The sequence below is a fragment of the Phalacrocorax aristotelis genome, chromosome 15 (genome assembly GCF_949628215.1).
Source record: "Phalacrocorax aristotelis chromosome 15, bGulAri2.1, whole genome shotgun sequence".
Classification (NCBI taxonomy): domain Eukaryota; kingdom Metazoa; phylum Chordata; class Aves; order Suliformes; family Phalacrocoracidae; genus Phalacrocorax; species Phalacrocorax aristotelis.
In genome coordinates, this window is record NC_134290.1 from 1,233,784 (window position 1) to 1,259,107 (window position 25,324).

Here is a 25,324-nt window from a genome sequence, read left to right on the forward strand (position 1 = left end):
TAAAATTTCTATAGCGGTGTAGTAGTCCTAATCTAATCTTTATCATCTTCCCTGGCAGGGAACAGCACTAAATATTTGAAAGGAACTGAAATATGTCTCACTGCAAGAGAGGTATCATTCCTCTTTACTCCAGTGCATCAATCTTTGATAGCAGGGGAAACGTAACCACCCTGGCTTTCATCCACATTTATTACATACTGCTGACTAGTTAAATCACAGTGATCGTAGTGACAGGACGTATCATTAGGGGTGAAAATTAGAGTACCTTTTTTTGGATCTCATACAGAAATCTACCAAGATCCAGTGCGAATTTTGCTATTGGGCTGCTGTTTCTGCATGAAAGCCGTTTCACTAACTGGCGCACGACAGCATCTGGTTTTCACTCCGCCGCAGGGGAGACGCAGCTCTTGCCCACCACAGTGCGAACGCCCAGGATTTTGCGCAGCGCGGCTGGGATGGCGGCACCTCTCGCCGCCAGACAGCAACAGTAGCAGCAGCAGCAGCTCTGGGCAGCAGCGGCTCCCGCTCCAGGGTTACTTTGCTCCCGTCCTCACGCGCCGCCAACGGTCGCCGCGCGCCCGCTCCGCTGTTGCTATGGCTCGGCGGGCAGCGGCAGCCAATCGGGAGCGGCAGGATATATTTATCGCTGTTGCTAGCGGCCTTGTGGACCAATAGGAAGGGAGCAGGCGGGCGGCGGGAGCGGCGCGGGGCCGCGTTTGCCGCCGCGGAGAGGGGCGGTTAGCGCCGGGCGAGCGCCTCCCTCGCGGGGTCGCGGTAGGGCCGCGGTCGCCTGGCACCGGTCATCTCTCTGCGCGCCACCCCGGATTCACCCAAGGTCCCGCTGTTGAAGGAAGTAAACGCAAGCGTGTGCCTAACCTTCTAAGCGCTGCTGTTGTAAACACAAAACCTCCAGCAAGAAAATGGCCTTCCACGTGAGATCCACCAAAACGAAGTATCAGGGCCTCAAGTGCACCCAGGGCAGCTGGTGCTCAGGTTTTAATATATAATTAAATACCGTGTGTGAGTAATCGCGTCACACCCTTACCTTGAAAAATGAACCCTGGAGAAAGAGTCTGTCATAACCTTTATTTGCCAACTTTATTACAAAAGGTACTGCAGGCATGCACACTTTGTGTATCTCGGGGCTGGAGTTTGGCAAGGATTATCCCTTTTGCATTACAGATTTTAAAAATAGCTGTAATACTTAGGGGAAAATACCCAAAAGACTGCCCAATGACTTGCAGCATTAGTTATAAACCTGCATCAAGGGTCTGCTTTGCTGCTCATGCCCTAACACACTCATACACAATTCTGCTTTTCAGTCTCCAAGAGGAAGAAAGGAAACAGAGCTCCTGGTCAGTGAGCAGCCTGAGATGAAGGAGTGCGACAGGCAGGCTTGGGGCTTGGTTAGGTAAGTAAAAGCACCAGGCAAAAGGAACAGGGTTGGACATGCTCCCCAGGAGAGCTGCAGTGCAACAGCTTACCCCCGTAGAACAAGCAGCCTTCAGCCAAATACAGTGTTAGCCCCACACTTAGTACGGTGTGCAGGAAACGGAGCGTGCACAACTCAGCTTTGCAGAGCCCCTGTTGGAATAGGATGTGCTTGCCGGCCACTGCCTGCTGTCAGACCGCCGCAGGGCACCTGAAGGGTGACACAATTGCTGTGGCGGTTTCAGACCACCCAGATCTGGGGACTGAAAATGGATCAAGAGGGTTCAGCGGTTCCCACCTCCTCCAGTCATCCTTCTTCCCCGGGCAATCTGAGCTGCAGGTAGTATTAAATACTGGCATACTGGTATGCCCCCCCCCCAATCCTGCAAGAACATTGACTTTAGCACTGAAAATTCTGCTATGCTCCAGTCTGTGTCATCTGTGACACAAGTATGGAACCCTCTGGAAGTTACACCCAGGAGTGCAACAAAAATGCAGATGAGAAATAGCAGTATTTTACCAGCACTTAGCTGAGACCTTATTTTTCAGGCCTGAGAAAAAGTTATCCACTATCCACTGCTAGGCAATGTAACTAAATTTACTCTTTTTGAGAACAGGACCTTCCTTTACCTTCATGATGTAATGAAGGACTCAGATCTGACCAGTGCTATGGGTAGAAATACATAACTGCTACAGAACTACTGACTTGATATTTTTAGCATCTACAGGACAGCTTTAGACTGCTCCAGTAAAAACCTACAATCCACAATGCACCTTTGGTCTCTTTTATCCTTTGCGAAATTCTTAATAGAACTGTAACTAAAACAAACTTTGTAACTATTAGAAAAAGCCTTCATTGTTCTACCTCCCTCTCTCTATTCATCTCCATGTCAAACCCCTCATTCATTTTAAAAGAAAAAAAAAGAAAAATCAGCCAGGAAAGGATGGGGTGTTTCCTGGGGAACTGCAGACCACATCAAGCATTCCTGCAGGCAGGTCACATTCGTCCCCCAGCTGAGAATTCAAAGAGCAGCCACGCTGCCCAGAACGTGTCGTTGGCTAATGGGTCACCAGCTGGATCTTCCAGGACCTGAAAGACACAGGGAGGAGGAATCAAAGCTTCACCACATAATGACGCCACTGCTCACGGTGGAAGAGCTTCTTTGGGCAGATGTACAGTAGCACAAAATCTTGTGCTGGGAGGGGATTTCAGTGGTGAGGGCTGTGTGCATGAAGTGACAGAGGCCTTGTTCCCCTCTAAGTTCGGGTAGAGTATTCCATGTGTACAGGACGTGGGTGTAAAAATGACAGATACCATCAGTGCACAATTCAACTCTTAGAGAAGAGCAATTCCCTTCCCTTTGCCCAAGGCATTGGCTCCTATAAAAGCAAGTAAATGAGAGAGGGTAAGACAAGGATGAAAAAATTGAGTGATCACCTGAACAAGGGAGCTCTGTTCAGGGAGGGAAAGAAATGTCTCCAAAATGAATTAACTTTTTTGTTTGCTGGTTATGTTCTACTCTCATTTTGGCTCTCATGGGATGCATGACCTAGGAAAAGCAAATTAAAAGCCACATGTGGTCAAAAGGAAGCGTACATCTGCACCCCTGTGGTTCAGACACAGGAACCAAACGTGCATATTCCTGCAACAAGCCCAGGACAAGTTGATCCAGAGAGTACCCAGGAAGTCTGTAGAATGCTGTAAAATCATTTACCCATTCAAGCTCTTCCTTTTCCTACAGCACACATTAAAACATGCAAAAATTGCTTTTCTGAATTCCTGAACCAAGTAATTGTTACGAAGATTTGAAGATGACCCCTTTTGACATCTGCAGGCATCACACGGTATCTTGCTCCCCAGCCCACATTGCACTGAGTGTCATGTTTCTATACCATTGCAAAATCAGTGCAAGAAGGCAAAACAGCAAGATGAAAACTAGCTACAGAGACTGCATGCTCTGGAGATCTTAGAAAAGGCTCATTCATTATTAATGCCCAAAGCTTTCCTACTCATCTGGCTCACATTATGGTTGGTAAAAAGGCCACTTTCCAAGATATGGATCTTTATATTGATGCTTTCAAAGGCTCAAAAGAGGTTCTGTTACTGCCCTCAGAGCTGCAGACGCTTCCTATAATGAGGCCAGCAGATATGGTCTCATGCTTTTCAAAATCTCTTTTAAAGAGGTTTTCTTCAGCAGCTTACATTGCAAGAGAAGCAGAAATGGATGCTAACTGATCAGTAGATCAACGCACGTAAAGACAAAAAATAGCTCAAGGTACAGTTTAGGTAGGGCTTTCTTGGGTCCTATTTTTAAGTAACATTTAATTCGCAGATGTGCTCCCATCCCCTTGAAAGCAGCAGATTTCTAACTTCTAATCTCTACTGCCTTAAAATCACCGTAAGAAGGCATGCAGACTGCATCTGATCATGGAAGTAACTTCTTTTATCGTTTCCTGTAATAGCACTGCTCTGTACACTGCTATCAGCCACCTCAGAACAGTGCAAGATTCTCTTTTCCTCAGCAATAACACAGACTTGGAAATGAAAATTACATGAAAGATTTTAAGAAGCCTGAGAGAGCAGAGTCAAATCCTGCAGAAGGCCTTAGAGGGGAGGACCCTCCAGCAGCCATCTTCCTGTCATCTTCTTTCCACAGTGCTAGGTGAGTCCTCCATTACTCAAAATTTAAGTAACGCTTTGGGTCTGCACAGGTTGCTTTGGCCATCATTTCAATGACACATTTAGTAAAATCAGGGTCTGATAAGCAACCCAAGTGGAAGAAACAACAAAGACACCTCTCCTTCTAGCATTTGCTGGATGCTACACCCAGGGAGTGCCCAGCTTGCTCTGAACTGAATTCCAAAAGGTATGCTTAGATCAAACATGTTTCATACTGAATACAATGTGAGATTTCATGTCTCCTGTGTGAGAGCTACAGCTGAGTAGTGCCTATAGGGCTAAGCTCCTTTCTCTGAACATTAGGTGTGTTCTCTTACCTGGCTTTGTCCCGGGGCTTGGCTTTCGTCCATGCAGGGTGCAGAAACAGGTAGGCACTGAGGCTTGCCAAACACAGTCTGACAGGAGCTGGAAGAGAATATGATGGCATACAAATACATTTGTATTTATGCTCTACTCACCACTTACTGTAGCGTTTTGCACAGGACAAGAGGAGCTGGTGGCAAGACTATGCACTCAACAGAGTTCTGTTAAGTTGTCTACAAACCTGCCCTGTTTCTCCAAATTGTTATGGCCTGAAAATACAGATTCTGCACTGGGAGGACTAGCCTGACCAGGAGTATACAGGAATGACATTGCCATCTGCAACTCTCCTTATGTGCCAGAACACTCTCCATAAACAAGATGTCTACCAAAATGTCTCTTTCCTGGAAGATGTTTTAGAAAAACAGATCTTAAGAGTCAAAATACATACACATGTGGGTTTAGACGTAGCCACAACATTGGCTATGAATCTACAATAGCTTTTCAAGGCCGCCAGTCTGGCTTCCTCATCCACACCTCCCTCGGGGCCTCTGGCAACCTCTCAAAAGAGGTCACAGCACACAGGCACTGGGTCAGGTAGGAGACATTAGGTACTTGATGATGGGATGTTCTCTCCCTTCCTCACCAACGCCAAAGCATCCCGACCCCAACACCACCACCCATACAACTGCCAGGAATAGCCCAGGGAGCAAATGGCCATCCAGGCCCAGATCAAAGGTGCCAACTAATAGAGCATAGGAAAAAAGTAGAAGAAATAGGGCAAGTGTCAAGGTGCTCTTCCTTGGTATGCCCCTGGGTTCCAGCAGTCAGGCTTGGGGCTCCTGCTGGAAGCTGCATCCAGGCAATTACATGCACTAACAACAAATAGATTCAACCCCCTGTCCCCGCAAGAATTTGTCTCATCCTTTTTCATAGCCCACTTACATCGACATGCACAATGCCCTTAGCAACAAATTATGTAATTTAATTATGCAGCATGCTAAGAAGTAGCCTCCTTTTGTGTGTTTTGACCTTGCTGCCTGCCAGTGTCAGGGTGCTGGGTTATCCAGAGGGGAGAGCCTACCAGCAGGAGGACTCCTAATGCTCTGAGCTGGAATCCCAGAAATGCAGGCAGAAGCAGTAAGCTGCAATGAACATCTCAGCAGTGATGTTTTCTAAATCAATATGCTGGCTCATAAATGCAGTCTGTCTTGCTTCACAGAGTTCAGTGTGCTTTTCTGTTTGACATGTGAGGCACGAGAGAGTTATATTCTGCATGAACCATTATCTGGGCTACATCCCACCGGTCCCAACTCAGGGAGTGAAGAGGATACAACACCACTATCTGTAAAGGCAAGCATCTGTTTGGTGTCCCACAGCAGTTCACTAGCTGGATCAAACTCTCCTGCCAGGCAGCAGGAGCATATGGAGACAGTCAGCTCCCAGCCTGGTTCCCCCTCACACTCCCACCTCACAGCCCTGTAGATCAAAAGAGGTTTGGATACAGCCCAAGTGCATAGGACCGACGGTAAAAAGCCCGTGAAAGAAATGAACTGGAATTGTTCTAATAAGCTTTCAGGCCAAGTCCTTTCCAGGTAAGCACCTTTAGAAATGAGACAAGCAGACTAAAGGTCCTTTGGCTGACTTGTAGCTCTGCCCCTGCGCACTTAGGAAGCAAGGAGCCACAGGTGCTGGCAAGGTACTGAGGGTGTAACACTAAGCCACTCCAGGTGGGTGACCTTGGATAAATAATTTCCTTCTCTGTGCTTTACTTGCATGTGTAAGGCAGGGATAACTTCAGTGTCCTGTCCTTCCAGGATAGCAATACATCACAGTTTAAGCTGTTGACTCATGCATGAGTCCCCAGATGAGTGATGCTCATTGCAATATTATTGCTAAAGATGACTCTGGTAACAAAATACTTCTGTCTAATCCAGTAACTCTGTTAGAGGGCTCTGCCTGATAACAAAGGTGATCCTCATTCATTGCCATTCACTGAGCAGTGATCTTACCCAAGACTACCCATGTGAGGTCTCCTGGCTCCCTGGAGAGAAACTGCAAAAATACCAAGATGAAACTGCAGCCTAAGCATCGCTCATTTCTAAAGAGATCGCTGTTCCACAGCATTCAAGGCATTTTGGGGAGTTTAAGGTTTTGGGGGGAGCTGGACCAGGCCACTAAGCAGGGGTTTATGAATGGAGTTCAAATAACTATATCCTCACCAGAAGGTGTCAACAAAGCAGCAAGTCATGCCCCTGCCAGGAATACGATAAAGGGTGTGTGGATTCCCGGCACAACTGACATACCCAACAAGGAGACATTCACCGTAGATTTCTTCTACTGGCAGAACATATTTTAAAAATAAACATGAGCTCACTCTAGAGTCAGAACATGCAATTTTAAATCCAGCCAAAATATTGCCAGCAAGCCTCACTGATCTTTCATGATCTTAAGCCACTGTTTAAGGCTGTGAATCCTAAAACACAGGCTGAGGTGGGTTTACAATTCCCAGACCTGGGTTCTCCCCAGCAATTCATAGCGGGGAGTCTGACACAAATGTGAACAACTGCGAGCACCAAGCCAACTGGGAAATAGGGGTAAAAGGCATAAATGTTTTTAGCAGGGATTTGGGAGGCAAAACCCCACTGATCTTTATCTCCAGTGAATCACTGCCTCCCCTTGTTACCTGACAAGCCACAAAGCCTCCCCGTGCCTCTGCTTCCTCATCTATAAAGTGGAAATAAAACTGCTTCTACCTACGTCTTTGACATACTACTGGCAGTGTCATGCTAGCACAAATGCTGGACAGTGTCAAGCAGAAGGGTTATGAAACAGGGCTACTGCTCCTGTTCCATCTTGCAGATCAGTAAATTAAAGGAACCTCATAATTTCTGTTTTGCGGTGTTTATATTTATGTAATGTTAAGGAAGTTGTATAACACATGGAAGATGGCATGGATTTTTGTTGCTTTGTATTCTGTGAATATATCTCAAGTCCCAGAGTAAACCTGCAGTCTGAAACATTTGATACAGGTGGAAAACAGAAAGACAGAACAGTGCCTGTCTTTCTGTCTTCCAATTTGGAAAGCTTGCACTATGGAATAATCTTGTCATGAGGTTATGAAGCTACAAAAACTATTTGAGGATTAAATACGAGCCCTACTAACCCAGCCCACAGAATCAGCCCTCACTGAGATCGGTATAGGTTATAACTTTCTGCTAAAAATAAAAACAGGCAAATAGCTCAGAAGCTAAACATGCTGCTTTAAAGAGAAGGGTTTGTATCTTTTCTGATGAGCCTGGTCCCAAATCTCCTTTGTGCCACCACAGTACAACACACAGACATTTATACAGCATTCCCCATTTCCAGTGCACAGATATAAATATCTGCAAAATATGATGGACATAAAGAGAGCCAGGCCCCTGGAATGAGATGCATCACTACACTCTTTCTGAAATCCTCTTCAACTGGGGGATCAGGACAAGGCTAGACCCACAACATCATTGTTACTCCTGCCTTGAAGAAGCCCTGTGCTTTCCACTCCCTTTACCTGTGGGGAAGAATAGATTCCAGGGTTCCTAGCTGTCCTTCTCTAAGGATGAAGCTTTCAACCTCTAAATCTGACTGCTGAATGATTCTTCCTGAACTGGCCTCAATACAGCCACCTTGAGGGACTCTGCTCAAGGGAGCTCTGATACCTGCCGAAATAAATGCTTGTATTAAAGACAATTACAGATAACGTGACCCCCCCACCTCTGACCCAGCAACTCCTCCCCTCCTTGGTCCACATTCACCAGAGGCTGGGTGAATGGCAGTCACAGCATTTTCTGTTCTGTAGACCTACAGCAAAAGCAGGGGGACATTGCTGATGTATGCTATCAAGGCTTTTCTGAAGAACAGGGAGAAGAAAAGAGATGGTGGGACTGGTGAACAAGACTGGACAGGAAAGAAACACAGAGGGAGAGAGAAAAAATAGCAGGAAGGAGAAAGGAAAGTGAGAATATATTGCCTAAAATGAGCACTGTGTCACAGCTAAAAAGTTCCCAGCCTCTGTTCAGGCAATCTCTTAAGAATGACAAGCATTTAAAAACCCAGAAAATCTGCAAACTGACAACGTGAGCAGACAATACCTGAAGATATTTTTCCAATGGAAATGCTAAGAGGAATCCACTTTGCTGGAAAAGTACTACCTTATGGAAGGAGTTACAGTTTAAGCAAAAGAGTAGGTAAGAATGTCTGCTTGAACACCTTAAATCAACAGGTTTTCTCATTGAGCTACTATGAGAGCAGAACTCCAGAGGTCAAGATAAGCCCTACTCCCGGTTGTCATGACATCAGAAAGCCACGTAAGTGAGCAAGAGTGTTTACAACAAAGGGAGGAGAAGCTTGAAAACTCTTAAGGTCAATGATCTGGGTGCAGTTTTACTAACCTTCTACACCTGGGGTCCACATGGAGCCAGAGACTCCTCTGGTACTGGAAGGGACGTACCACATGGCCAGCTGTTCATCTGGGAAGGTGAGGGATCCGCAAGAGCAGAGGACAAAGTTATCCAGCTGGGGGCTGGCATCAGTACTGCTTGCTACTTCTCTGGGCTGCAGGACAGCAGAGTTAAAGCAGGTTCCTGGTTCCAGCATAGGCTCCGTGCAAAAAGCTACAGGTTGTTCAGTGTTGTGAGTGGTCCATGAAGCCTTGCTTGTCCTTGCTTCATAAAGCTCATTGCTCTGCATAAAGCTGTAATGATGAGGAAAATAAACCAGTCAGCCATATTGCTTTGCAAAGAGGGGAGACCCCCCCAGCTAAACCTTTGAATCCTGCCCTGACAGCTGGGAGATAACTGCTAGGTGCTCTGCCTGCCTGATGCTGGGCATGGACCATTCCCATCTACGGAGTCACCACTCCTAAGCAATGCCCCTGGGAACTGGCATGAAAGTCAGTTCCATGAACAGGTTTAAATGTTGCTTTGTCTCTGAAATGTTACTGTAAAGACTTTTGCATACATCACCTGGATTCCAGCATCTTTAAATAAGTTCCTTCAGGAGGCTTATCCAGATCTGCAGCTGACTGCTCCCACCCGGGGTCACAGGACATGAAGGTTATCTCCATTTGCTCAGAGCCGACGCCTACATAAGATCCATCTGAAAGGTGCAGACCAGGCAGGTGAAGGAACACTAACAGTTACTCCAAAAAGCAATGAAACAAGCCTAATCTGCCAAACGCAGCAAGACCCTCTTATTCCCCGTGACCGAAGTTTGGTCAAGGTTCTGCGAAAGGGCATGGAAGGACTGGGTTTTACTGGAGTACTGCCCTGATCCCAGAATCTGAGAGCAAACACGTGCTGCCTCCCACGTATTTGCTTCCATTTGGTGCCCCTTCTGCAACAGGCACCTCTTTTCACCTGTTCCTGCACTGGCCTAATCAATGCTTGCTCCTTCTATGGAGCCTCTGGCCAAGCAGTGAGGCACTCCACTGAAGTAGAGCCCTCCAATGTCCACTTGATCCATCAGCATATAGATACTGTTCTGGAGAAGGAATAACCTTCCCTTCCCGAGGGAATTTAAAATTGTTTTTCAACTTTCTGGACCACATCCTAAGCCCATTAGGAACAGACAAACCTGCAGTTTGTGGAGCGTAGGATCCTTTATCCTGCTGCTCCGTTGTGCGGTAAGTCAAAGCCCAATCAGGACATGAGTTGTTGAACTTTTCCGAACGAGGGAGGCAGGATTTTTGGCGTCGTCGGTAATTTGCAAACCAATTATACACCTGAGTTGGCTGCAGGTTCATGTCGCGAGCCAATCCCTCCTGCAAACCCAGGTGTAGGGAGAGATCAAGGGAAAAAGAATAAACCACATCCAAATAACAAGGCTTTTCCCTTCAGTTCCAAAAGCAGCCCAGCAAAAGATCTTTCAAACCCAGAGACGTTTGTTCACTACGTCTCCAATAAGTCTATGCGGATCCCATTGAGGCAACCAATTTATAAACTCAAGAGTTGCTGGAAAACACACACTCCACTGTGCTAAAGGAAACTATATACTTGTTTGCTAAAGGAAACCATATACTGCTATTTCATATTGCTATATTTAAATGTAAAACCTCACCAAAGCATGCTCTTCCCACAGAATGACAGTTTCACATCACTAACATGACACTAACAGGATCAACACTAATGCATTTACAACATTAAATAGTTTTCACAAACTGTGAGTGGTATAAACATCTGTATCACATTCACAGAAAAACTTCTGCTGTATTAAACTGAAGAACATATTGGGAAATTAAGGCATAAGTGATCATCATATCCTGACCTTTTAGGGCTTAATTATGCTACTTCATTATGCTCCCAATTCGGAGTGGTTTTTAAAATGAAAATTTGGAAGCTGTTGCTGCTCTGTGAAAAGGGTAAGCAATAAACCACCTGCACATTGCAGAACTATTCACCAGGCCACCCTGCTTCATACGAGAAGGGTGGTGGAAAAACTGAACACCACAGAGGCAGACTTCAGAGTCTGAAGCCTTTGCCTTGCAAGGTAGTAATCAACAGGATTACTGAATTAATTCACATGTTGCTTTCATTACAGATTGGTCCCTGTCCAAAGAAGGTGCATACATAACACAGCCTATCGTGTTTTCAAATTCTGTGCATTTAATGTGATAAGTCAGTACGAAACATATTCTGGTAAGCAAAGTGTAATTTTATACAGGCTATAATTCAGTCAAGTCAGGACTATTTATCACTGCAATATAGCTCTTCTGAGTGATGGTTGTTTCGCTGCCTATGCTCAATCACTACAAAATTAGAACTGTTAAAAACCCAGTGAGGAGCTTATTTCCCCTGATCTTTTACTCCAAAACAAGTGAAATTACTTAGCATGAGCTTGATGATTTTTTTAAGGAAACCTTTAGGGAAAGATCAAATACCGGGAATCCCAGCCCCAGTGGCGCTTCTGAAAACAAGGATTTAGAATAAAACCAGTTATAGACACCTCATGGCAGAGTTCTGCTTTTCTGTGACAAGGAGACTTGATTGGAAGTAGCATAGCCCTACCCGCTGTTTCTTGTTTGGATTTATTGTCACCTCTGCAGCAAACCTGTGCAGTTGCTGGCGTACTTCATCTGAATAGTTTCGATTCTTCAGACCTTCAGGACAAAGGGAAATAGGTGGAGGATTCCTGTACATGGGAGAGAACGAGATTTAAAAAGACCCAAAAACAGTCATTCACAGTCATGGGAAATTTCTCACATTGCCACAAGTGGTCAAAACACCAAGAAAAACCTAGTTCCAAGAAGAAGCCATCCTGAGTTGCAAAACCAGCTGCTGTGTCTCTACCCCCTGCATCTGCTAACTACAGCACAGAAAAAAACCATCGGTTCTCCCATGCTGCGGTACCTCTTCCGGCAACGGAATTTCTGCAGCGGTGTCAGAAAATCCGTGTGGTGTTTCTCCATAACCCTCCGGTAGTGAATCTCATGCCAAAGTTGCACCAGCTCCTCCTTCTCTTCTGCCTTGCAATACTAAAACAAAAGAGTGTGTAAGCAAACCCTTTCCAGGTGGTCAGTCAGGCTTCCTATAAAGGAGGAAACCCTCAACAACTAGAAACTTACTCAGAGATTCCTACTGGTTTGACAAAGCTGGTAGCATTATCCAGGTACAGGGCTCGCTACAGCTTCTCTAACGTACACAGGGAGTTGCCTAATTCCTTCTTTTCCCCTAGCGAGCAGGACTACATTTTGAGATCTAGAGGCCAAAATCCCTCACCTTGAGCAGTGCCATCCAGCTTTCCTCATATCCTCCTATCCTGGCAAGCCCTCTAAACTTGGCCTCCCCAAGGCTTTTACATCCTGAGCCCTAAGTTTGTGAAAAACTCCAAGAACCACCACACCAGAGAACAAAAATCCTGCTTTCATAAACTACAACCTCATAATCAACCGATTACCTTCTACCCCTTGACTGGTTAATAGTAACTGCCTATAACAGAGGCTTTATCCTGTGTTTCAGGTCAACCACCGTGCACAGATCACCTTCTGCCACTGCATGCCAGCTGGAAATGCTCCACATGCTGCAGTTTGGGTACCTCTCCGCTAGCAGCTCTAACTACTGTTTTTCTAATACTGCTTTCGTCTCCCTGAAGAAACAAAGAACATGTCCCTACCTCCAGGAGTCTGCAGGCTGTGTCATGCTGCCCGTTATGGATATGAACGAAGACACAAGCTCGGACAACGTGGATGTTAGTGAGAAAATACATCTTGTGTTTGCATCCCATCATGGCCCCAACCAGCTTCTCCAGGCTAGGAAACGAGTTCCGGAGGTCCTGGCAAAGTTCTCCTGCTAGATCCAGCAGCTTGGTGGGTGGGGGATCCTTGGTTTTATTCCTGTTTAACATGGCCATGAACCGCTTCATCCTTATGTTCTGTTGGAAGCCTTTGCTATGCAGTACAGAAAGTTGTGGTTAGATAAAAGCTATTATCTCCTATTTTTAGCTCCTATGGTATGCGTTTTTTTTTTTAAAAGGAAAGAAATTCACTGTCCTGTTAAAAGCAGCCTGAGGACCTGAAAACGTTTAAAATAAAACTAGACCTAAAGCAGCCCTGAAAGGCTAAAGCCACACCAGGTTTGTAGTTGAGAAAACAGAGCTCAGAAGAGCATTAAACTTGCCCCAAAACTTGGCAGGCTGAAGGAGGAGGCCGAGGCAGGAGGGCTGCCGTGGGGAACTGCGCACCGGGCTGGTCCCCATCCCCCCTGCTTTGGTCTGTGTGTGCAGCTGGGGCCTCTGGAGGTGCAGCACCCCACGCACACATGTGTGCCCCCAGGCCCTCCACCCCCATCCAGATCATAAAGGCTGGAAAAGACTTCTTAAGATCATCAAGTCCAACCACCAACCCAATGCTCCCAGACCTCCTAAACCATGTCCCCAAGTGCCACGTCTACACGGTTTTTGAACAAGTCCAGGGATGGTGACTCCACCACCACCTCCTCTACCAGAACAGGTACCCCCACATCCAAACCACGATGTGAAGCTTTACACCCACTCCTTACAGAGACATTTGGGTGAAATGATGGCGTTTTTTCCCCGGCATGGCGTGGGGCAGGCCAGGGGCAGGCAGCAGTCACCGCACCACGTAACTCAAATGATCGTCGGGGCTGGTTTTCGCCCGCGTTGCCGGGTTGCGGGGGCCGTCGCCATTCCCTGCGCCCGGCAGGTCCCCGCGGGGCAACCCGCGCCCGGCTCTTCAGTACCTGCGAGGCCCCGGAGCGGGGCTCAGGGCAAGGCCGCCGGGGGCTGCGCGTCCCGCGGGACCCCGCGCCCAGGCGGGCGCTGCGCGGAGCCGGCCCCGGCCCTGCCCCGCACGGCCCCGCCTCTGCCCCGCACGGCCCCCGCTCGGCCTCCCTCTCTGCCCTGCAGTGCCCCGGCCCTGTCCCGCACGGCCCCGGCGCTGACCCGCACGGCCCCCGCTCGGCCTCCCTCTCTGCCCCGCAGTGCCCCGGCCCTGCCCCGCACGGCCCTCCGCTCGGCCCCGGCCCTGCCCCACACGGTCTCCCTCTCTGCCCCGCAGTGCCGCGGCCCTGACCCGCACGGCCCCCACTCGGCCTCCCTCTCTGCCCCGCAGTGCCGCGGCCCTGACCCGCACGGCCCCCGCTCGGCCTCCCTCTCTGCCCCGCAGTGCCCCGGCCCTGCCCCGCACGGCCCCCTGCTCGGCCCAACCTCACCCTCGCCCCCGGGCTCAGGCTGGACAGGGCTTTGCAGCGCCAGGAGCGGCCCCCGGGTGCAGGCGCGGAGCGCTGCCGGCCCCGGTCCTTGCCCAGGCCGGGGGTCGCAGGGCTGCCCCTGCACTCCGCCCCCCGCAAGTTGCTTTGACAAAGCAGTTGCTGCGGGCACGGCTACCTTCAGCGTGAAGTTGGGCAGGCTAGACGGCAGCAAGGTGCTTTCATACTAAAGAGTACTTTCTAAGACGTTAACAGGGATCAGACGTGCACGTGAATTGTGAATGAGCAGGCATGCAGCTCACCTGTTCGAGGTGGGCACTGTTTAATAACAGATGAGCCCTCCGGACTCAGGTTAGGGGATAGAACTGAAGCAGCTATTATTTTCCTTGAAATAGGTCTGAATGTCACTGTCAGCCCTCTGCTGCCTTCAGTTTAGCAAGAACAGGTAACAGTAACGATCTCGCAGCTAGAGTCAAAAGCCCCTCCACGCACAGTGCTACTGGGTGCAGGCCCTGAACCCACCCTTAAATAACCTCCCTCGTGCGAAGTCCCTGCGCTGTACGCCAGCTTTCTCTGCACAAAGACCACATACTTGAGCGCAGTCATCTTGGTTTTGCTTCATGCAGGCATACGCTAAAAATCTGCCCATAATCTTCCATGTTCCTCCAATGAGCAGCACCTTCTGTTCAGTTGCCTTTGATTTCTCCTTAGGCTTGGAAGCTGGCCTTGCAGGACAGTAACCGGCTTCTTGCTCCTGCTGCCTGACACTGTTCTAGCTCCAGAGCTGGAGGCAGAAAGTCCTGGACGCTTAAAGGACGCAGCCTCACCACTGAACTTTGAGCATTTCATTATCATGCTGGACATAAGCAGCGGTATTTTCTTTGGCAATTATTCTCCCTTACTCCCTGTAACTCCAGACAGCAAAACAGAAGTACAACAAAACATCATGTCACTTGGGTTTTTGCATTTTTACTTATTTACATGTATGAAATTTAATAAAGGTCTCACATTTTATCTTACATATTCACACAACCAGGTACACCTCAAAAGGGAAATACGCAGGCTGCTGGCAGGCACATCAGATGCAAACAGCACCAATCACTTTCAACGATGGTAAGCTGCTACCATCACACTCTGCTGAATCTGACCACCCTTGAAAGCCATTTGCGCGCTCCCTCCTTTACCTCTGCTCTGGCTGAAGTTTTGGCAATCAAGGGCTGTGGCTACTTGAAACCAAGCTGAGGTCAGGTGATAGGTATTGGCAAGCCAAGAGCTCAGATTCTTCTTCCAAGGGCTTAATCAACTTCTGTTGAATATCAACAGCAACACTGATCAGGTCCTCTTGGAGCCTCAAGATGAATCCAACCGAGAGGCCCTTTTCTAGTCATCCTTCTCCTCTACTTCCTTGCCACAAGGTAAAGCTTCAAGCTGTCTCCTTAAGAGATACAATCCTATTTCATGGAGCACTCGCATGCATCTTGTCTAGACAATCAGTCCAGAACAAAACAAGCCGGCTATCTTTGTTCCAGCAAAAGTCTGTAAAGTCTTTCAGCAACCGATCAGCAAACTTCTCATCCCCAGTGGCACTGGACCGCCATGTTTTCGTCAGCATGGTGTTGTAGGCCCAGTTGTAGCCAACACGCTCTTCACAAAACATGTTCTGGTTGGTGGAGCTAGTGGAGTTGCGCCGGCGCCGCTGCTGCCCACAAGAAAATTTCCGCTTGGAATATGGTAGCTGCAAAAACACCGTCCCTGGAGGAAACAGACAGGACTTTAGTCTTGGGCAGACCTGAGTCCCTACAACTGGCAGCTGACTCATTAAATTCTGAAAAGGAAACTGGACTGAGTTTCATTTAATTGCCTTTTAGCAAGATAAAATGGGATACACTTTTCCTCCTTCGCCTTTACATGCTATTTCCTGCAAATAACAGCACTGGGAAAGAGCACACTTAGTCTTGCCTTTCTCTTGGTAGAAGGGAATGAAGCAAAGCTGTAGGCTCTGATCCATCTTTCTAATTTTACATCAATTTCCATTCTCTTCTGTGATTTTCCAAAAGCTCTCTTCCCATCATTGTCTTCATGTCTCAGCAACCCCCCATAACAAACTACGTTATTTTACTGTAATATGCTGTGCGTGTGGCTTAGAGGTCTTGACAGATCACCAACATTTATGAAGAATGAGAGCAAGCGGATCCTCAATGCTTTATCTCCCACAGTGTGTATGGGTAGAGAACTGACCTTAAGCGTGAGCACTGACTTGTCCCAACACCTTTCCCTCCTTCTAGATACACATTTATTTACACTGCACTTGGAATAAGCTCTGCCTTACTTCTTTTTATTTTTCCATCTCCTGGAAAGAAAAGTTTCAGAGACACTATAAAGCAAGATTTCAAACCAATGACATTGATTAACAGCAACACTTTGTGCTTTTCCTACTGCCTTTCCAGTTTTCTGGCTTGTGTTGGCTGATACAGGTACTTGTCATCTGGCTAGGGACATAATGAGGACCAACATCACTTACACAAAACACAAACTGCATGTAAAATGGTTCTTTTGCTTATAATAGCCTCCGCCTTGCCCTGATGCCTGCCAAATATCGCTCACCTGTGACGTGGATATACTGGGGCTTGTTCTCAGCTGGGAAGTTGAACGCAGAGGCCGAGTATTTATCTTGCACAAATCCAAATCTGGAGAAACAAAAACCAAGGGGATAATAATAAAAAAAACCCCACAAACAAAAAACCACCCAAGCAAAAAAATGAAACCAAAACATAAAAGCCACTCTAACTAGGATTCCTTCAGCCCAAGGCAGGGGCACCAGGGAAAAACTTCCATCACAAAGGCTCCCTCTTCTTTTGTCCAGAAGGCAAGGGGAACAGGGGTGAAGAGAGCTGAGCTTCTCCAAACATTCTCCGCCCCTGCTAGGCACGGTGTGAAAGCGTGTAACCCCATGCCGATCTCCGTCCTAACTCACACTGGAAACAACAGCACCAGTAGCTCACTTTGGGAGGGCACTCAGTAGTCTCTGACAAAATGGGGCAGCTGCACACGGAAGAGGGAAGAGCGATAGTCAGGACAGACATTCCTTGGGTATGTTTCAAGCTGTAACACCATTTTTTTCATGCTGGGCAATATTCCACACAGAACTTCAAGCAGCTCACCTGACAGTTCTTTGCTGTTTGGAGAATACTTGTTCCTCTTCTGCTTCCTAAGCTAATGAAAGCTTATTTCCGAGCTAAAGTCCATTACAAAAGGCAGCCTCTCTATCCCAGTCTCCTGCCTATTGTCAATCATCCGTTGTCATCCAGTTCAAGACTGTGTTAAGTACACATGAAGGAAACAACTGTCCCTTCTCAGAAAGAAATCTATTTACAGTCTATCTGCTTCTAACTTAGAATAACAGGGCACCTTCCAAAGCCAATGCCCTCTCTAGGAGGAGAGTATGGCTTGCCAATGAGTGACAGGCTGAAACACTATCTACCTGCCCCCTGCACCCACAGAACTACCTCCAGGCATTCTAGTCACGTTTTAGCCTAACCATCTGCCAGCAGACTTCAGAGAGGCAGAAGGCACAGAACCCCCGCGATGCAGGAGTGACTGTTCTGCACAGGTCTTCATCCTGCGTTATCCAGGGAGATACGAACCTTTCCGTTGTTCTGCTCCGTACGTACCTGTACGCTATTGCTTCCTGGAGGAGATGCATGCGGTCCCAGTATGTTTCTGGTTCAAAGCCTGAAACAAACAAAAAGGCAACAATTACCTAGTAAAGCCACTTTATTTCCTTCTTTTTAAGACTACCGTTTTCCTCAGAAGACCTCTGTGCACTTTGTTTTTTCTAGCCATTTCTTTTTGTCACACTTTTTCCTGTCAGCTGTCCCTTGAATGCCATGTCATTAGAGATATGTCTTCTTGTACACTCCGGTGGCAGATTCGTCCCTGAATTTAGCTTTTGTGTCTCTCGAGATGAAGGAGAGGAACAAAGTGGGATGTGGGGGGCAAGGAAGGAGAGCAGGCTGCTGTGTATCACCACAGAATGCTCTGAAAAGACTTAGTTCGAAGTCAGTGGAGCTGCAGTGACCTCACAGCATACGGATTTGTCACCAATTGTTTCACATTTATACCTAGACACTGGGTCAAGGGTTAATGAAAATAAAGGAAACGATCATCTTTACTATTTTGAAACAGAGCCTTTCTCTCAATGCAATTTTGCCTCTCTTTGCATGGGGACAGAGATCTCTGACCTTTGAGCTTCCACCTGAGACTTACCACAACAGCATCTCTCAAAAGGGCGATTGCAGAAAAGGAGATTGCAGTTTCTAGCTCTTAATGTCATGTGCAGACACTCTTACTGTGAATGTAACCATGGCAACAAAAAAAGAGGATGGCAGTCATGCAAGCCTAATCTCACTGAGGGGGAGAACAAACAAATGCAGAGCAGCTCTGGGCAGGGTCTACCAGCAAAACAGACTCTTACAGTATAATGTCACATCAGACAGTAACTACTTGATATAGGCTCTATAAGGCTGAGCAACATTATGGTAACAAAGACCACCAGCAAGACAACTTTTCCTGTCCTTGGTACTTCCTGCTGCGAACTTCATGCAGTGTTGGATGCTGATTCGCCTGCCAGCACAGCTTCCCCCGAGCACCACCTTCCTGAGGGTGGCTGCTGAAACGTAAAAACAGGCCCTTCAACCAGTGCAGGTCTGCTAAATGAGGTTCTTTGTGTCAGCTGCATGCCAGAAGGGACCTGCTTGCAGAAAAGTATACCAGGGGGTAAAACAAAGAACATTTCTTACCGTCAAACAAATGCTCACTACCTTCCTTCAACAAGCAGCTAACGTTGAGTGGGATGAACAACTGAGCTCGAAGTGGATCTCCGTATAAGTAACTGGGCAACGCAAATGGGCCTTCCAAGACTGGAACGAGCAAGAAACCACAGGACGTGGCTTTCCGATGCCAACCCTGAACCTGAGAAAAGATTCAAACAATGAATCACACGACATATGTCAAACTGAAGAAGGGCACTTACGTGCATAGGAGCAACTCATTCCCAGGAATAGATCAGACATGCTCAATTCTCCACAGGCTCGACTTGTTTTGCATGGCAAGCACACAAGCATCCTTGTAAGCAAAGCACTACAAGCACAAGACACCAGGCTTTCCTTTTTTAAGTGCCACATCAATCAGAAAGCACTTTAAAATAGGACATTTTTCAGGAACTGATTCAGCCTACTTATCACCAGTGGCTAAGCACTGCTGCTTTACTGGAACAGTGCAATAGATTTTAAATAAAGGCAAAACCAATCACCTATTGCTATCTGGCTGGGTGGGATAAAACCTGCTGTTAAATAATTTCAGTTTTAAAGAAGTTACAAAAGGGAAAACAATTCTAGAAGTGAGAAAAAACACTTGCATTTCCAATCCAATTCAATACATTTTCAGCAAGCTTAAGAAAAAAAAAGCTAAAAAGCATTGCTGAACAGGAAGAACACATTGCCTGGAAAAGCCCTGTCATGAAAGCAATTCCACTGAGATTTAAAGTTGTCAGATTTGGGGACAGAAGGAATGCAACGTGAAATAGATTCTTTTCCAAAGACCCAGTTTAGGGCTTATGATTTGCCTAAGGTGGACTTAAATTTATCACCTTGACCTGTACTGATCTCTGCATACTGTGCACGAAACCCACTAAAAGCAGAACGCCATCCTGCAGACAGAATGACTATAGATAGCATGATAAATGACAACCAGATGCAGCAATGCTAACAACCACCAGTAAAATTACTTATGGAAATAAGGGCAAATCCAACCCACTGTCTCTCTCCTAATACTTCACATGACAATTTCCCCAGCAGTATGAGACACGGGGGCCAGCAGGGCATTGCCATGGCCACCCAGAACACAAGGACTCTTACCATCTCAAAAAGAACAGCTGCAGTCACTGCCATCCAGTGTAACTTGATTTCAAAGGCAGCATTCAGGGAGAAATTGCCATGGTAATAACAACTGCACCACTCCAAACGGTCAGTGCGGTTATTCACATCCACATCAAGCGTCACTGTCCGTTGCTCAGGCACTGTGGCAGCTACGCAGCCAAGGAACAGGGGTATATTTAAAAGATTCATTAAAGAGAGAGTGGGAGACGGGCTGAAGAGCACGAAAGAAACAAGACAGGCTATTTGAAATTAATTTCTCCTCCCACTCCTCCCCAAATATTTTGGGCTAGTAGAATAGTCCCAGAATGCTGCTCATCCAGATCAGAAAAGACAAAAAACCTGAAGTATTACTCATATCAGGGGTCCATGCCACAGAATTACCTCCCCAAGCAGTCAAAAGACATTTCAGCTGCAATAAAAAGACAGAACCAAGAGTCAAGCAGCAAATCAATAAGTGACTGGTGCCGTAATTAAATCTGGCTAGACAACATCAGCTCCTGCATACCCAAGACATTCCAAATTGGTTTTAATATTTCTATATGCCCCCCCCCGAAATCACAACCGGGTGCTGTAACACAAGGCAGAAGCATTCCAGGACTTTCCACAGCTAATGGAGATCAGAAGTTAAACTTGGTGTTTCTTTAACCCCATACCAATATTCCACATTACCACATTGCTAAAACTGCACATCCAACACTTTGTAAAAGCATGAAAAGTCAGCCAAGACTCATGCAGCAGCATTACGATCACTGCAATACCTTCTGTTGCTTTGCAGTAAATGCTGGGATAGTGTCCGAGACCCAGCTCCCTTTGTGCCTTACGCCCCTGCACCCCAGTGAAAGAAAACCTCAGGTATCAGGCAAGAGAGGGAGAGAAGCGCAGAACGTGGAAGTGACCTGGCTGGTGTCGCACAGCGGGACTGCGAGGCCAGGGGTAGAACCCAGATCTTCTGACTCTCACAGTCCTGCTACGGACCACATTGTCACTTTCAACTTTTCTTTATGCAAATACATAATTTAACATTTCTATAATTTTAAAAATTGGAGCAAAACAAAGGGCTGCAACACTACTATTGAAAAACCTTTGCCCTTTTTTTATTGCATGCCTGAGGGATGGATATTGTTATTTCTTGTTTAAGTAGAGAATGATGTGTACCCTTTCATATCGTCACCTTTTAAATTACCTTATAATTTAATGCCTTAATAGCATTTTAAAAAAAAAAAAGTTTGAACTTTTTTCCTCAAGGTAGATGGAAAGTTCCCACCTTCGCTTCTACTGCAAGTTAGCTGGAGACAATTTTCAAGGAAATCCTTTATATTGCTATTACTGCAGCTTAGGAACAGAAAAAACAACCCAAAACCCCAACCCAATAAAAATGGAAGACCACCACCCAGTTTTGTTTTCTAAATAAGATCCATTTTTGTCTTTGGGAAATGTATCATCTGCATTTTCTGAGTTGGTCTGGTATTGTCAGTTAGACCAATATCTTGTGATTGTCTTTTTCTTGCTCCTTTCCAGGGGAATATCACTGGGAATGCAATGCTTGCAGTTAGACGGATACAGGGCCAGTTCTGTAACTGTGTTGGAAAACAACATTCCCGAAGCCGTAAAGCAAAAGCAGCTCAGTTGGGTAGATCTTGGTCATTAGCTCAGAGGTCAGCGATAAAACCACAGTCCAGTGCACCCAAACTAGCACACTGCGAAGAATGAGCTACCTGCTCCCTGAGACTCTGCCTTTTTCTAGATAATTCAGACTCCCCATTAGGGCTGGAGCTTCTCTCTCCACCTTGCCTGCAGCCGTAATTCACAGGCAAAGCAAGAGCAACACCATCCAACCAGGTGAGCTAATCAGAAGGACCTTAAAAATTGATGAGAAATAGCCACGTGTCTGAATTCAGAAGCTTCAGATTAAAACCAACTTCATTTTAATAAAATAAACTCTGGCTTCCATAGATGTGATTTTAAGAGGACTCACCTGCGTCCCAATTGTCTTGTACCACTGAGTGTTTAACTAATGATTTATTGAGTAAATCGGAGAGGAGCAGGCAGGTTATTCTCCACTCACAGACTACACTACCTACGAGACTACAGTTGCTAGTGCATGCATCGCTATAAATCAAAAAGGACAAGATTAGGTATATCACAGGTCAGACTTCCACTGGGAAGGGAAAGGGGAAAAATAATCACTGGGCAGATGACAGGGGAATTGGGAGGGATAAAGATTTTAGAGATACATGGAGCTTGTTCCAGAGCTCCCAATGCTTGCATGCAATTTTATGTCACAGCCTGACATTTAGGGAAGGTGGGGAGGGGAAGAAATAAAAACTACAACCAAATCAAAACCAAGAGAGGAACAAATGAAGTCACGTGGACCAGAGGTCATCTGGGTTTAGTAAAGCTCCTTGCCTCAAATGAACTGCTAGAGTTTGGTTTGGGTTTGTTTTTTGGTTTGTTTTTTTTTTTTAAAACCGTTTAGAAGAGGGACAGCACAGAAACATCACTTAAACCAGTTCCTTTGTAAGAAAGAAGTTCCACACTGGATTTTTCTTCAAGAAATTATTATTCCTGGAATAACCAGACTGCATGTGAGCAATCTGGAGGCATTTTTCTTTCACCCAAGGACTGCAAATTAGCTAAATAGCAGAATGGACGTAAGTCCAACTGAAACGAAAAAGGGGGGCTACACAGGTGTGTAACTACATCACATGCTGAGGGAATACACTCTTTCCTGGCTGGCGTTACAGAAAAGGTGAGAGGGGCACTAAAGCACCCTTCTTTCTTTGCCCGCTTCACCACGTGCAAGCTTACCAAGTCTCATCTCACAGAAGAGGACAGATGCAGAAAAGTGAAGTGGTTTTCTTGGCCTAAATAGTGAGTAAGAGATCAAAGCAGGGACAGGATCTGGCCCAAGTGCCTCCAGCCCTCACAATACTTTCATGCCAGCCTACGTTCAGGCTTCAGCTCTGGTCAATCGTTGAGCTAATGAGGCTGGATACTAGCCAAGGCAACAGATTTATCGTGTGACAGGGAAAAATATCCTGCATATGTTGGCTTCAGGGAATTAACCATTAGTTCAGGCTTCCTATCTTTAATGCTTTCCCATTTCTGATGCTGCTCCTCTTCAAACAAGGCTTTCAGAAATACACAAGGATTACTGTAACTTCAGGTTTAAGCGACACTACACCAGCAGTAAGTTACTTGTCTTCACAAGGTCAAATATACAAAACAGGAGAACAGCAGAATTTTCTTTTTATCCGTAATTGACAGGCCTTTAAAAGATGCATCTAAATAAACCTGAAGTTACAGTTCCACAGCAACGATTTGTCTTGTAATTTTAAACAGGGAAAGAGGAACAAAAGCAAGTGACTCAGGCTGGCCTGGAAATGCAACAAAAAGCTGACGAAGCAACACAGTCGTCATGCAGCCAGTGTGTTTCACAGGCTGTTAGTGGGAGTCAGTGTTATACTACCCATATTACAGAACTTTAGATATTGTAATGGTACCTTGCCCAGCAGCAAGATGTTCCATATGCAGACTCTACTGCTTCCACACTGCAGGGACCATTTGTAGCTGGGCTTCATGGTCTTTTATATAAGGAGTCTGGCTATACGTGGTTCAGATTAGCAGAGAAGCCTCCAGCACATCACAGAAAACTTCTGGATCTCACTGTGGCTTTTGCCATTAAGAAGCAATTAAACATGGCATTTTAAGTATGGTTTGGTTGCTGTACGGTTCTCACAACTTATTACTCCATGCTCATCACAGGTCGTGAAGAGTCTCTCTGGACCCACAAGGAGACAAAGTCAGTATTTTCCTCTCCGAATTCTAGAGGATGGCAGGGCAGGGGGAGATTCAGGAAAAAGGGATATTTAAATAATACTTTTTACTGTATTCCAGTACTCGGGAAGCAAAATTGCCCGCTCCGCCAGTGAAACACACCTCCGGCATATGAGAGCAAGTCCACGTGCAAGACACATGTAAGGCCAGCATGAAATTTGCAGCTTTACTGCTGGTCCACGTGAGATCATACCCTTGGCTGGCTGCTCTTCCCCTTTCAAACTATCCCCTTGAACTTCCCCAGCTGTCACCTGTGCTGTGCATCTACCTAATAGTGCAGCTGCCTGGCTCCGTCCTCCGAAACTGCGGCTAAAGGAACTGTGCCTACTTGCATAGGAGGCTGGGCGGCTGGGCAGCCAGGGCAGGAAAAACGCTGGGATTTCCGAGTGCAGGAGCTCTTCTGCCACAAACGCCACCTCAAACCATTTCCTCTGGAAGGCGGAGAAGTCATCCATAGCAGCTGTGTGCCACATAGCAGGCTGCTGCATGCCCACTGAGCAAAAAGCAAGGGGAAGGACAGACTGCAGTTAGAAACAAGTGTTCAAGACAAAGAAAGAGACGTTGTTCTTTCTGAAAAAGGGGAAGGAAAAAAAATTCATTATGTTGTCTGCAATTTTTTTTTTTTTTTAAAAACAAACAGAAAGGCTGAGTTTCTTTGACTCTCTTTAGAGCAATGTTTTTGGTTGCTCCCGAAGTGCATTTCTGCTGCAGCATCCGTAAGAATCAAGTACAGCTACTGATTATACAAAGGTATAATGAGGAAAGTCTTTTAATAACACAATGCTGACCTCGGTCTGGTTCTTTGTCCACAACAATCTTGTAAAAATAAAAGCCATAAATAAAGGTTCGTAAAGCTTCTCCAGATGCATGGACAATAAGCTGCTCTTCTAGCATTTTCTGAACAAAAAAAGAGAACAGAGTAAAAACGATAAAAAAGGAGAAGTCACTCTTCCAGTTACATAAAAAGGTTGCTAGAGAACATTAGGAAATAATTTTTTTTTCTTGACATCTTTCATCCAGATATGTGCCTAACAACAATATCAGCAATGTTACCTCTTGATAGTCAGCAAATGTAGCAAGTCCTTATCTCCCTGAGAAATTGCGTTTGACCTTTCTGCAGGTGTCTGCCTTCCTCCCTTACCCTGCTCTGGTTTTATAGATGGATTTATAGGAAGGTAAGAGGTTGGAAACATTCTAGGTTCCCTGTTAATTGGTATGGGATCTCAGCAGAGGAATGAAATCCAAAGCACTTCCAACCTTCTGCCCCTGACACTGTTCAACAGGGAAGAAAAAAAAAAAACAACTCATGAACACAAGCAGTGTATCTTACATAAAGTGTGTATACTTTAGCTTCCACAAAAAAAGAGATCACACGCAGTTTTTCATTTAGTAATTAACAGAAGAAAAACCAAAACTAAACCCAAAACCAAACCATGCCG

General features: G+C 46.2%; 2 protein-coding genes across 11 annotated transcripts in view; both read right to left on the bottom strand.

Annotated features, from left to right (window-relative positions):
- Positions 1 to 1,071: 1,071 nt before the first annotated feature.
- Positions 1,072 to 14,857, bottom strand: ANHX (anomalous homeobox). 4 transcript variants are annotated; one of them, XM_075110082.1, is made up of 10 exons: positions 14,705 to 14,857; positions 12,560 to 12,833; positions 11,797 to 11,921; positions 11,455 to 11,578; positions 10,025 to 10,211; positions 9,415 to 9,547; positions 8,842 to 9,143; positions 7,962 to 8,109; positions 4,429 to 4,516; positions 1,072 to 2,521 (listed from the first exon to the last, which is right to left on the bottom strand). In XM_075110082.1, exons 1-10 carry the CDS (start codon positions 14,716 to 14,718, stop codon positions 2,429 to 2,431), a joined length of 1,488 nt encoding a protein of 495 aa, XP_074966183.1. In that variant the 5' UTR covers positions 14,719 to 14,857; the 3' UTR covers positions 1,072 to 2,428. The 4 variants fall into 4 exon arrangements, with proteins under 4 accessions (XP_074966183.1, XP_074966184.1, XP_074966186.1 ...); XM_075110083.1 differs by lacking the exon at positions 14,705 to 14,857 and adding an exon at positions 14,116 to 14,166; XM_075110085.1 differs by lacking the exon at positions 7,962 to 8,109.
- A 204-nt stretch (positions 14,858 to 15,061) lies between these two features.
- DEPDC5 (DEP domain containing 5, GATOR1 subcomplex subunit) overlaps positions 15,062 to 25,324 on the bottom strand; it is a 47,274-nt gene continuing 37,011 nt past the window's right edge. For 5 of the 7 annotated variants that reach the window (XM_075110078.1, XM_075110076.1, XM_075110073.1 and 2 more), the window contains 7 exons: positions 24,674 to 24,782; positions 24,154 to 24,378; positions 20,028 to 20,197; positions 18,912 to 19,083; positions 17,784 to 17,844; positions 16,717 to 16,799; positions 15,062 to 15,864 (listed from right to left, as the gene is read on the bottom strand). In XM_075110078.1, coding sequence (XP_074966179.1) covers positions 15,569 to 15,864; positions 16,717 to 16,799; positions 17,784 to 17,844; positions 18,912 to 19,083; positions 20,028 to 20,197; positions 24,154 to 24,378; positions 24,674 to 24,782 — 1,116 coding nt within the window. In that variant the 3' untranslated portion in view covers positions 15,062 to 15,568. The remainder of the gene's footprint in view (positions 15,865 to 16,716; positions 16,800 to 17,783; positions 17,845 to 18,911; positions 19,084 to 20,027; positions 20,198 to 24,153; positions 24,379 to 24,673; positions 24,783 to 25,324) is intronic. The other 2 variants (XM_075110077.1, XM_075110074.1) reach the window with 1 other exon arrangement.

Bases quoted from the DNA above. Each gene is read 5' to 3' on its own strand.
- ANHX (XM_075110082.1), bottom strand. The intron at 11,579-11,796 runs GTACCGCAGCAT...TCCCATGTACAG, and splicing joins AAATTCCGTTGCCGGAAGAG to GAATCCTCCACCTATTTCCC. The intron at 8,110-8,841 runs GTTAGTAAAACT...TTATTTCGGCAG, and splicing joins GTGGACCCCAGGTGTAGAAG to GTATCAGAGCTCCCTTGAGC.